Here is a 12183-nt window from a genome sequence, read left to right on the forward strand (position 1 = left end):
CTGCTTCACCGTTTCTCACGGTGTTGTCGCTTGCAGAATTCTTATACTTTTTCTTCAACCCTGAAGATGGGGGCGATACGTTCCTCCGAAACGTCGGTTAACACCACATATACACGGTGCCAAATCCCAGAAGACTGCTTTCTTCATAGTCACCGCCGTGAAAGCCTCAAATCTTATATTTAGAGTTGTTTTAAAGTTTTAAACTTTGTTCAAAATTAAATTCATAAACCTTAAGGTTCGTGTCAATAACCCCTGTTCTCTCTCTTCAAGGCGGCCAATGTTGTGCCGCTTATGTAACTCGAGTAAGGAGATTCTTAATATAGTCTGTTATGATTTCTTGGCCTGCTGTGCTGTTTATTTTATGAATCTTTATCTTTCAGTAACGTTTTCCTGTTTCCACTACTCAGGCTCTAAATTTTATCTTCTCCTTTGTTACAGTTTAATAAATTTTCCATTCTTGCAATTTTTAGTTTCCTCAAACAAATGAAGCTTTGTAGGAGTTATGGGTCTGTTTCCCTTATTCAGGAAGTGTAGGAAGGAATTAATATTCTTAATTAAACATAAGATTTGTATGTAAAGTTGAATTTACAGTAATTTATTTTAAAAAACAATGCCATAACAAATTACACACTTAACTAAGTTCATATGCATAATTACAGATTTATTCCTCTGCAGAGAAAACTTTCGTTCTCCACCATCAGCAATGTTTCTACTCACAGAATTAGTTGTGCAAACCTTCAGGATTTCTATATTGTGGCATATAGACCCACTGCTAAGTGGTGACTCTGTAAGTGACTGTTTCTAGGCAATGGCTTGGTAAACACATTTCCACAGCAATAAATACACACACAACAATAGAGTTACAGTTGGAGCACAGAGTTCAGACAAATTACTTACTACTGCAGACAATGACTCAGACAAAAGACAGACCTGTTCTCTCGTCAGGGAGGGTGCCCCACAAAAACAAGACCAAAACTGTCAAACAGTAATAAATATCTGGTCATAAGCCCCAGATTGGGCTTGACACCAAGACTGACTGACTGACTGACCGTCAGTCACAATGTGACTTTGACTGAGCTCAGTTGTGAGTAGTAGCCAGTGGGCAATGGCATGATTCCATTGTTGAACTAGAGAAAACTATAGAAGACTGAGGCTTAACATGTGCTGTAGTGATTTGTAAAGTGTGTAGATCATCAATAGCCCTTGAACTGCTTGTAGTTCTGAGTTGTGTGTATAAGTGGTCAATACATCATGTCACCAATCAAAGCACTGTCTACAGTCACTAATACACATGACAATATCACAACATGAAACCAAAACAGATTAATGACTTTCATATCTGAAGAGATACAAAAGCAAAATTAACAAGAATAAAATTAATACAAAAGAAAACACTGCCCTTATTTTAATACTGTAAAAGTAGGTTATGAAACATTTCAAAGCATTGGCCAAACTTAGAGATAACTTTCATATTGAACTTAAAAACTATCTTACAATGAAAGTCGGTTAATATGTAGGTAAATGGAAAGTTGTTCCTGTGCTTAACTAATTAAGCATCACTCCATGAAAACATACTGGGAGGAGGAGGTATAGATCCCTGGCACATGGAAGTTACTGGTCAGTTGCATGCCCTGGCTGCTTTGCCCTTGGTGAAAGAGTCCACAGTACTCACCGGACAGGAAGTAGGGTTGGCCCCAGAGCCAGTATGAATGCTCAATGGAGAAGAGATAGATCCCTTATCCCTACCAAGAATAGAACTGTGATTCCTTGGCTGTCCAGCCCATCACCTGTTGCTAAACCATCTGAGCTACAAGTAATATAACATATATTTATCATTATATTACTTCCCTATCATTAATTTAGAATGAAAGCTCTAACATAATAGAATTTGGAGACCTATGTGGGAGCTAGCCACACTGAATCCAGCATTATCACAATCAACTTACTTCATTATCAGAAATCCACAACCTGAAATGTTATATCATTGAAAATTCATGAATATTAAAAAAACAATCCTTTTAATTTAACAAAGTCTCTTCAGAACTTCTGCATATCTCAGTTTATCATTTAAATGCCTCATGTCTCTGACTCTCCATTGCATTTATTCACATCCATTCTATTCTTGTGGCTCTTCATTTATAAAATCAAAATTACAGAGTAACTTAGACTGAACTACATTACTGGCAGTTTTGCTATGAAGTGTCTTAAACAAGACCATGAACTTGAATAAGCACCACATCATGGAGGCATGAAGCTCCATGCATCCTAGACCTCAGGCTCAGACTTCATACCCCCAGCCATCTTATGACCAGCTCTGGAGTCTGTTGAGCCTTCTACTAGTTCTGGGATTATTCCTTAAGTAAAAGAGCTGGAGCTTGAAGCTAGCCACTGAGGTTTCAGACATATGGAGCTACAATCCTTTGGTGCAGTACTGTTACAACTGGCATGTCCATTCTCATTATAGTTTACCAAAAATGTTACATTACATTTGGGAACCCATCATTTGGCCAGTCAAGGTCATCAAACTTTCACCGACCCCTCCACTTTTCTCTCCATGACACTACCTATAGTGGTCATGATAGTCATGATATTGGTAAGTTCCTTCATAGTTGGGACATTGCTGTCTTAATTTTAATCACGGATCCTGTCAAAGTGTGAAGGAAAAGATAAATGCAGTTTGTCATTTGTTACTGAATGCCTCATACACATTTGCTCCCAAGAGTTTCAGTTTTTCATTCAGAATCAGCTGCTGAATCCATAGATCAGGGCCACCTCCATGGCCAATCTGATGCTGGACCAGTCCATTCACAATGGGTATCAGCTTGGCCATGGGCATCGCCACATTATTTGGATGAACGAAGGTGGCAAGACCATTACTGTGCCCCAAACCACTGTTTGGGATTTGTGTCTTGTTCTGAAGACCAGATGTTCCGGCGTTTACATTCAGAGCTGCTTTATTTGCTGCTGGTCCATAATAATCAGATATTCGATCAACCATCAACGAGAAACCTTGGCTCACACAAGATGATGTCAAGGATAAAACTTCATCACTCTCTAGCAAATCCATTGTTTCTGAAACCATTTTCTGCAAAGTATCACAATCTGCTGTGGCAGGATGGTCTGGTGGAAGGATATACCGGGCAAGACATTTGATGGGGTCACGGAGGTCACCTGTCACAGCTGCCTGTATGGCCCAAAAGAGTTGCTCTGTGTCCTGAAGATTCAGCTGCTGCTTCAATGATGTTCCCTCCACAATGAGATGAACCTTCTCTTCCACAAGAGAGCATAATTCATGTATGCCCTCATTAACAAAATGGTGGCATAATGACAGATAATTGTGTTGGAGTGTACTACTGATGTGTGGAGCCCTTGCCCCCTCATCTGTCTCACTAGTCGAGTCCTGATACATGTAACCACCAATAAGATTGAGCTGGATGCGCAGTGCTACCACCAGCATGGCTCCAGCATACACCAACACTGATGCACGAGTGAAGGCTTTGATCTTTAGCTCTTCCCATAATGACAACTTATCAGGTGGATCACTTCGCAGCCTAATCACCAAGTCCTCTGTGTCTAAGATCTTAATTACTGCCTCTCTGATGGTAGGTATCAGCGAAAGTATCGTTTGGTTACAAGTTCGTTCCGTGCTCTCAAAATGATGCTGCCGACGTGTACGTTCCAAGAATTCTTTTGTTTCCTTCTCTTGCCACTCACGGAGTTTCTTTTGTGCATATCGTGACGCTAGAACTGCACTTCCAATTAATATTCCGCTTATAATAAACTTTCGCCTGTGACGATACAGGAAAGCTTGTATTCTTGCAAACATGGTCATATTGCTATCATTGCCTATTACTTAGTCACCTTAAGTAATTATTTATACAAGCTATATCCTATACCAGGTTGATTGTTCAGTTTATTCAAACGACAAATCTGATGATACTGCTGCAAACTGCTGTGTTTTCTCCAACCTATTAACAATAAAGTTGGTTGTGTCAATGAATCGTTCAACACAGTTATTTAGGCAATTCTCAGTGCGATTATCCAGCCTTGAGGATGGTTTATCAACACACAGCTCCCAACATGTGTCTGTCAAACCGTGGACAAGAAACTGTAAAGACAACACAGCCGTTAGTAAGTCATTTTCTTTGAAAAATAACAGTAGCGGGCGTGCATAGATCCTACTAATGTGCTCATACCTCAGTATATTTAACTTACGTAATTTTCATACCTGAAACCGCTGCTTTTGAGTTTCAACTTCAATAAAATGCTGAAGCTGTGGATCAACAGAAACAGCCGTATTTTTGTCTAAACTCATTATTTGCTTAAAGTACACTAACTCGCAAGTCACTTGGCATTCGCCACATACACCACACACTCCAATCCAGTCTCAGCAGCAAGCGGCAGGAGTGGCAACCACTGAATAAGTAATGTATCCGCAGTACCTCAAATCTGCTGTAAAATTCAAAGCAAGAAAATGCAGGACTGAATACAGCATAGATGCTCTTCTAATCACGTCGTAAATGTAAGATAAATGACTATAATGCACACATTTCCATTTGCCGTGTATAAATTTAGGAAGAACTGTGTTGGAGTGTCATTGGTTACCTTCATTAGTTTAGTTGGCGAAGCTGGGTAACATGACGATGAGATATATGTTTATATATACGTATATAAAACTGTTCCGTTTGCGTTCTGTAAAATTAGAAACTATATAGGAATATTCATTCTGTACATTTCATAATAAGACTGAGAAACATGTGCATTGTACAGAGTGTACAAAAAAGGTGTCGTTTGTGTTTGTCAGATGATGTGAATGTGTCAATATTTGACCCACAGTGTTGCGAAGGAATTCCTCTGTCACTGAAAATTATGGTTTGTGTTTCCATAACTGTAAGTATTTATGTATATTTTACGTATTATATACATTACTTGATTCAGTTAAGTTATTACCGTGTTTTACAACATAACTTGTTTTGCAGGTGACCGCTGAAGATTTTCTACCGAAACTTATCTGTACCCATTGTATGAATTTAGTTAATCGGTTTTACGAGTTCAGAGAGACGTGTATGAACACGTATATGAAGCTGATGCAATGTGCCAAGAGTCAAGACAGTTCCGATGTTACATCTACGACTGAGGTTTGTGTGTACAGTGTTACATCAATTTTATTTCTCTCCATAAATGTAGATAATGATAAAAGAAACACTAGGGTAAAATTCTAGTTTATGGGTGTACCGTGCTTAAAAGAAATAATTACCAGTAATCTTCCTGGGGTTAAATGGCGGCTGGTTGGCACGTAAGGCTGACTACCTCATCGCCATCTGTGAGCTGATTTTCTAGAAAATGTGGGAACCTCGACGTGTCACAACTCTGTGGGCCTCCACTGCCTGTTATAAGGATAGCTTTACTTTTTACTTCTTTCCCTCCCACTTTATAGGTTTTCTTTTCCACTGAGCTGTGCTTGGATGATATCACTTAAATAGCTGTGAAGGAGATCTGAGGAGTAGGAGAAGATGACACTCCACAGTGCCTCTCTGAAGTAGCATATTAACAATGAACTTTTATGTAAGGGAGGCACAAGGAGCTGATAGTTTTGTATAGTATTTTGCGACCGCTATCCAACCATAGGTCAGTGGAAGGTCTGGGAAAGGGAAAACCTGTATAGCAAGGAGAGGAAAATCTTCTAAAGTGCCTCAGTAAACTAGAATTGCTGTAACAAAGTTTTCTATTAGGAAAGTTACAATTGCCAACAACAGTAGATTGTTTGCGTGTATGGTGATAGAATATTTTTTCATGGAAATTACTAGCTTAATGGGTGTTAGAAATGAAGGTAGGTAAATGCAATGTACTTTTAAGATCGCAGAATTCTTTAATGCTGTTAATTTGGCAATGTATCAAAAATGGTAGAAATAATTTATTTGCTGAAATTTGGTTTAAGGACTAGTTTTTAATTTTTTCGTTTGAAATGTTGAATTTTTAGATTCCAGAACAAGATGAAGAGAAAGAAGTTTTGAGCTCACTTGAAGTGGTAACCGTTGCAGAGGTTCTCCCAGAAGGTGATGGTAAAGATATTATTGAAGAAAATGGTATGCAGGAATTGCAGTTTGTTGAAGACTCTATGGAGACAGTTGCTGTAATCTGTGGTGAGTTTGAAGAAGTTGTTGATGCAGCCCACACAGGCAGCACCCAGGAGGATATTGATGATAAGGAGGTGAATGAGTGTGATGAAGAGGAAGATTTTGTGCTGCAATTATCAAGTGAAGATTCGTATGATATATCCACAGTCAAGAAAGAAAAAATTGACAGTGATGGAATACTGGAAACTGACACAGGAAACCTTGAAGTAGGTTGTCTTGTGGAGTTGGAGGAACTCTCTGGAACAACTTATGCTCTGAAACCTTTCAGAAGAACTGAGGGAGCTGATGAGTTGACATCTACAATATCAGGTCTGCGACGACGATACAAGTGTACAGGATGCATCAGGGTGTTCTCCACACTCAGTTCTTTGGACAGACACTGGGACACATGTCAGCAAGAAGGGAACATGAATGTTGATCGGGAGCCAAATAATGAGAATGTGACCAAGGAGCAAGAAGTCAAGAGTGATCCAGAAGTGATGCCCAAGGAATGTTCAGAATCTGAGAAATCGTCAGGCAAGCACAGGCGAGCTCGGTGGGGAGAGGGCCGCAAGTACCCCTGCCCAACATGTGGTAAGGTGTTCAAGATACCAGCATCGCTGCGTAATCATGAAAGGGTGCACACGGGTGAACGACCATTCCTCTGCAGTTTGTGTACCCGTTCATTCACACAAATATATGCTCTTCGTAATCATGAACAACAGCATCGAGGGGAGTCTCCCTATCCATGTGAACAGTGTGGAAAGGGATTCTTCCGGCCTTCTGATCTTGAGAAACACGTGCGATCACATACTGATGAACGCCCATTCATGTGTTCTGTTTGTTCAAAGGCTTTCCATCAGCTGAGCGGACTAGTAGTTCATGAACGAATCCATACAGGTGAACGTCCTTATACTTGTTCTTTCTGTTCTATGTCATTCAATCAGTGGGCTAACAAGCAGCGACATGAAAAGACACATGCAGGTGGGACTAAGCCATATTCATGTGACACATGTCATAGAAAGTTTTCAGAACGGAAAGAGATGGAACTGCATCGTGCAGGGCACGGTGGTGGGCGTCCACGTGGATGCCAGTACTGCTCAAAATCATTCAGGAAGCCATCAGAATTGAAAGACCACTTGCGAAGGGTGCACACAAATGAACGCCCATACCAGTGCCAGCTGTGCTCAAAGGCCTTCTTTGTGCCACATGAACTGAAGCAGCACTTAATGGTGCACACAGGGGAACGTCCATTCACATGCCAGTTCTGTCTGCGAAAATTTAGGCAGAAAGGAAATCTGAAGAGGCATCATGAACGACATCATAGAGATGAAGTAGTGGATCAAGAGAAGGGGGCCCTTATCGTGGAGGAGGTGGATATAGATGACATGAAGCTTGCTGTGATGGAAACGGCAGAGTATGAGGAACCTCTGGTCACTGAATGAAGGAGCCAAGCTGCTAAGGAACTTACTGAAGTTATACTGCAGCATTTTAACAATGCTGATGGCATGTTTAAAACAGTATGTAGCCAAATTTGTGATATTTTGGGCCTCGTTTCCTGAAACCTTTAATTTATTAAAAATATTCCCATATATTGAACAGATACAGTCATGTAAAGATATTTTGAGTGCTGAGATGTATATGGATGTCACTAGCAAGATTTAGGCTAAGAGAAGGGTAGAGGGGTGTATTTGATAGGTCAGCCAATACTCGGATAAGAATACCAGCCAACTGTTTTATGTACATTTAATCCTCAGATGTCAGGTGTCAATTTTAAGCACACTGTTGCATTTATCATTTAATTTGTTATTATTTTTTAGTCTTATTCCTCATCTTTTATTTGATGTTCAGATGATTGTATCGTATTTTTTCATACATTTCATTTTTTACACTCACTTGTTAATGCTGTTTCAGCCACACACGGTCGTCAACAGGTACATGTATATGTTGTTGCAAATTGATGAACTGTATTCTCTTGTTGAGTGAAACATTAATTAAAAGCTGGAAATAGAAATTGGTGGTTGAGTCGAAGTTTTTAGCACTTTGAGGCTGATGAAACTGCTACACCTTGTGATACTCAGGTCCATGGTGTAGCTGTGTTGCTACTTTTCTTTTGTATTTAGTGGGTGTAGTATTTGTGGTTGATGGCTGAAGATTGTGTTGATCCTTCCTCCACCAACCATGAATGGTACATCCATTAATAAAAAAAAATAAAGCACAGCTGCACTAGGAACCTGAGTATAACAAGGTGTACAAATTCCATCAGCATCCACATGATGAAAGCATAGATTAACCTTGGATTTTAATTTTTAATTCACATTTTGCCCAACAAGAGAACAGCATAGCAACAAAATGTAGGTGTACTTGATGATAGCCTTGTGTTGACCATAACTTGTGTTATTGAACAGGGTTAACAAGTGACATAATGTGAGTATGGGGGAAGGGGGGAAACAGCCATATAAATAGTGGCTCTTGTTTTAAAATAGACACATTAACTATATAGTTTCGTTTCTCAGCAGTAACAAGAGCTCCTGAAACTCTGCTGTTCAGCAAGCTATGGCTGTGCGTAAAGTTTAATTAATTTTAGATACCCTTTTCTGGTCATGAAAAATAATAAGTTTAGGAGCATAGCAACATTGACCAAGACAGATTACACATTTACCTGTACAGTAAAGATTCACTGGTCTTCCATGAAATTACTTTTGTAAACCCCGGGTACAAAATAATCTGATGTTCTTCTGTCAATTTGTGTATTTATATTTGTTCAAATGAATGCTGTAACCTTTCAGAGTTTTCCAGTATATAGATAACTGTCTTCTGTGATGTGACACCATATAGCCTGGTATTGCTTCAGAGGAGCATACTGCCTCCACTTTGAAGGTTGGGGGATAAACTGAGCATAGCAAAGTGTTGAAGATATAGGAAAAATAATGGATAGTCTAGGAGCCCTTAATGAAGCAACTGAAGAAAGGAGAATGGGAAGGAATGTGATGCCATATAAAGGGGTGTTCTTTGCAGTAGTAGAGAAGTGAGAGAAAAAAGGCTGTGAATGACCAATGGAGTGTCTATGACCCTGCAACTACCACTTTTTCCCCAAGCTTAACTTTTCTTCGCTTAAGTTGGAACCAATAATTTCCTCTGAAATGTCGGTGAACACTTGCCAAACTACATTCACATCCCAGAAGACACTGCCATGGGAACTTCAAATCTCATGTGTTTTTCCCATATATATTGCATAATTTTTGCTTCTTAAGTCAGAATTTGAGTTGTGAGAAATTATTTTCATGAGCAGTTATTTTATAATGTTTTCATTCAACTGTAGGTTGGAATGCATGATTCTTGTTCAGAGACCCCATATGTGAGTCTGTGCCGTCACCTCTATGTTTCTCCTGGCCACATAGTGCTTGATAAATTGGACAGCAAACATAGTCACCCGAGGAGGGTAACTAGGTTGCCTTAAGTTGCCGCAGTGTAAACCCACCTTAACAATGCAAGTAAGGAAATGTTCATCATGGTTGCTCACACATCAGAAATTTATTCCTTCAGTTTCTGGGCAGACAGAGGCGTAGAAGATCAATATGATTGTAGCTGAGGGGGCTGTACAGGCACAGAGAAGTAATACATCCATCACAGACCTGCAAAATTTCAGTGTGTCACAGTGGCATGGCACCTAAAATTTTCATGATGATACTTAGAATTTTCTTCCCATCATATTATTAGTATAAGTGCAAGACCCGACAGTGCAGTTGGTATAGCGACTGGCTACAGGCTGGACAACCAAGGGGTCGAAGTTCAAGTCTCAGTGGGGGCAAGAATTTTCACTCCTCCATGTCATCCAGATTATCCCTGGGGCCCACCCAGCCAGTGGAAAGCAGGGGCTCTTTCTCTGGGGCTAAAACGGCCGGGGCGTGAAGCTGGCCACTTACCTCCAACAACTGCTGAGGTCAAGAAAACGTGGGTCTGTACATCCACTCCCCAATATGGCTTCATGGCATAGTGCTTAATTAGTTAAGTACAGGAACAATTTTACTTTTATGACCCGTTGAAGATGGTCCCATTTTTATCTTTATCTTCTTCCCTCTATCTCCCTTATGCCTTTCTATACCTTTTATTTGTTTGTCCTGTCATCATTTCCTTCCCCTCCCTTTATTTAAGTTAAAACATTTCCCTCACACCTGGGCTTTCATTCTATTTATCCCATTTGTAACATTATCTCTGTCCCTTCCATCTCCTCTAATACGTATTTTCCCATCTTCGACCCTCTCAATCATGATAAAATATTTCCCTCTGTTCCCTTATATTTTTCCCCCAATTTCCCTTTTATTTGTATATTATATTGTCATTTCTCTCCTCATATTGTAGCAGTGACAGAAGATAGTTTATGTTTTTCCTGTATTCTAGCAATGGATCAGTTGGTTTTCCCCAAGCATGCACAGAAGTGGCTGTTGTTAATAGGCCCGTGTAGATGGTTGTTGACGATGTCAGAATTCTCACTTGAGGCATATTGTTTCTTCTTCTGGCTTCTAGATTTATATGAATTTTTGCAGGTCTGATGTATCATATCATGGATACATTCCTTCTCATTTCAATGATACTATAAAATTCGTATTGTTTTCAACATTCATGTCTTTCTGGCCTCATTATTACACATTATCATTGATGTGCTATTGCATAAAAGATTTTATGTTGTGTACTTAATGCACTGGAATTACATGACTGAAATCTGCACATCATTTCTGGTAAAAATAAATTAATGTAAGAAAGCAAAAGTTGATAAAATGTTCTGTTTAATGATTAGATTTGAACTGAGAAATTTCCAGGTAAACTTTCCCTTATGTTGTAAGGAAGTATCAGTGACAAACAGCATGTATTGCAATGTCTGACCACCTGATTCAACCCACTGTCCCTCCAGTGGTCCATTATTGAATAGGACACCACAGAATGTCTTACTGTGTATTCCCTTACATGTATGTGCTGAGACAGCATATTCTCTGGATATAAATATGTGCAACCACAATGCTTAGTTGCATGAGTCCATGATGATGGAAGCAGCAACAAACCCTGGAACCTTGGATACTAACCACATACGAACATGGCTGATCAGTTGAGAGGACTTCATTTTGTCACTGTGACAGTTTTAAATCATATGTTAATTAGTAATTTACTGTTCTGTGCACACAAATGTAAGGTGTCAGATGTAAGAAGAAACATCAGCAAGACATAGGTTTGAGAATAAATAAAAAGAATGGTTTTAGCATGCATATTGTCATTGATGATATATCTTTGTGCGGGTTTGTCATGGTTAACTTTCCATCTCAACTTTACTGTCTTTTTCTGTGAATCTGTGTTATCCCAGAATCATAATAGGTAAGTCATTAAAGTAACTGATTGCAAACTGGTTGGTTAGGATTTGATCCTCAGCAGAGGCACAGGGAATTTTCATCACTACAACCAGAACGCTGTGGCTCACAAAGCCGCATATTAAGATGGAACCATGTTTGTGAGTAAAAATTGCAGAGACATACTTTCTTATTAATGTGTAGAGTGGAAAGCAGGACACAACTGTGGCTCCAAATATAGGCAAGAAGGTGTGAAAGAATGGCAGCGTTATTTTTCAAGGCTTGTAAAGATTAGGTTGTAGTATAAGCCAGTCAATATTTGTGGTCATGCATAAATCTTGTGACTTAATGTGTAATTTAATACACCATTTTTGCATTTATGGAGTCTATAAGGATGGGACATGGGCTAGAGGGACGGGGTTTGATTCCTGGCAGGGGAAAGACATTTGATTCTGCCCCCCACCGTCCAGACTGGCTCTGGCTTGAGCTATGGCGCGGCCTTTTTTTTTTATCTAATACATAAACTGATGAGAAAAACGTATCCCGGATTTTTAAATTCATCTTAATATCGTCTCTTATGGACAACACTTGTGTACTATGTATGTAAAACATTTTTTTATTCTATAGATACATTGCTAGGAACTTTGATTTAGAGAATTAAATTGTATCTGTTTGAAGAGAGATTTTGTTTTCACTATTGGTGAACCTGAGGAGGTGCTGGTAGGGGC

The 12183-nt window shown here is 39.4% G+C and overlaps 3 protein-coding genes across 3 annotated transcripts; 1 reads left to right on the top strand and 2 right to left on the bottom strand.

The window, feature by feature from the left end:
- Positions 1-998: 998 nt before the first annotated feature.
- LOC111863920 (peroxisomal biogenesis factor 3) lies at positions 999-3855 on the bottom strand. The gene has a single exon (XM_023850747.2). The coding sequence runs from the start codon at positions 3830-3832 to the stop codon at positions 2681-2683; it is 1152 nt and encodes a 383-aa protein (XP_023706515.1). The 5' UTR covers positions 3833-3855; the 3' UTR covers positions 999-2680.
- Positions 3856-3895: 40 nt separating this feature from the next.
- LOC111863922 (mitochondrial import inner membrane translocase subunit Tim8 A) lies at positions 3896-4387 on the bottom strand. The gene is made up of 2 exons (XM_023850748.2): positions 4229-4387; positions 3896-4108 (listed from the first exon to the last, which is right to left on the bottom strand). The coding sequence occupies exons 1-2, from the start codon at positions 4313-4315 to the stop codon at positions 3914-3916; spliced, it is 282 nt and encodes a 93-aa protein (XP_023706516.1). The 5' UTR covers positions 4316-4387; the 3' UTR covers positions 3896-3913.
- A 247-nt stretch (positions 4388-4634) lies between these two features.
- LOC111863935 (zinc finger protein 2 homolog) lies at positions 4635-8180 on the top strand. Its single transcript, XM_023850764.2, has 3 exons — positions 4635-4890; positions 4980-5138; positions 5981-8180. The coding sequence occupies exons 1-3, from the start codon at positions 4756-4758 to the stop codon at positions 7559-7561; spliced, it is 1875 nt and encodes a 624-aa protein (XP_023706532.1). The 5' UTR covers positions 4635-4755; the 3' UTR covers positions 7562-8180.
- The last annotated feature ends 4003 nt before the right edge of the window (positions 8181-12183 follow it).

Source organism: Cryptotermes secundus, unplaced genomic scaffold, assembly GCF_002891405.2.
Source record: "Cryptotermes secundus unplaced genomic scaffold, Csec_1.0 scaffold171, whole genome shotgun sequence".
NCBI classification, from domain to species: Eukaryota; Metazoa; Arthropoda; class Insecta; order Blattodea; family Kalotermitidae; genus Cryptotermes; species Cryptotermes secundus.

Excerpts from the sequence above, each read along its gene's own strand:
- LOC111863920 (XM_023850747.2), bottom strand. The coding sequence starts at position 3,832 with ATGACCATGTTTGCAAGAATACAAGCTTTCCTGTATCGTCACAGGCGA.
- LOC111863935 (XM_023850764.2), top strand. The coding sequence starts at position 4,756 with ATGTGCATTGTACAGAGTGTACAAAAAAGGTGTCGTTTGTGTTTGTCA. Across the intron at positions 4,891-4,979 it reads TGGTTTGTGTTTCCATAACT|GTGACCGCTGAAGATTTTCT; the intron begins GTAAGTATTTAT and ends CTTGTTTTGCAG. Across the intron at positions 5,139-5,980 it reads ATGTTACATCTACGACTGAG|ATTCCAGAACAAGATGAAGA; the intron begins GTTTGTGTGTAC and ends TTGAATTTTTAG.
- LOC111863922 (XM_023850748.2), bottom strand. The coding sequence starts at position 4,315 with ATGAGTTTAGACAAAAATACGGCTGTTTCTGTTGATCCACAGCTTCAG. Across the intron at positions 4,109-4,228 it reads CTCAAAAGCAGCGGTTTCAG|TTTCTTGTCCACGGTTTGAC; the intron begins GTATGAAAATTA and ends TTGTCTTTACAG.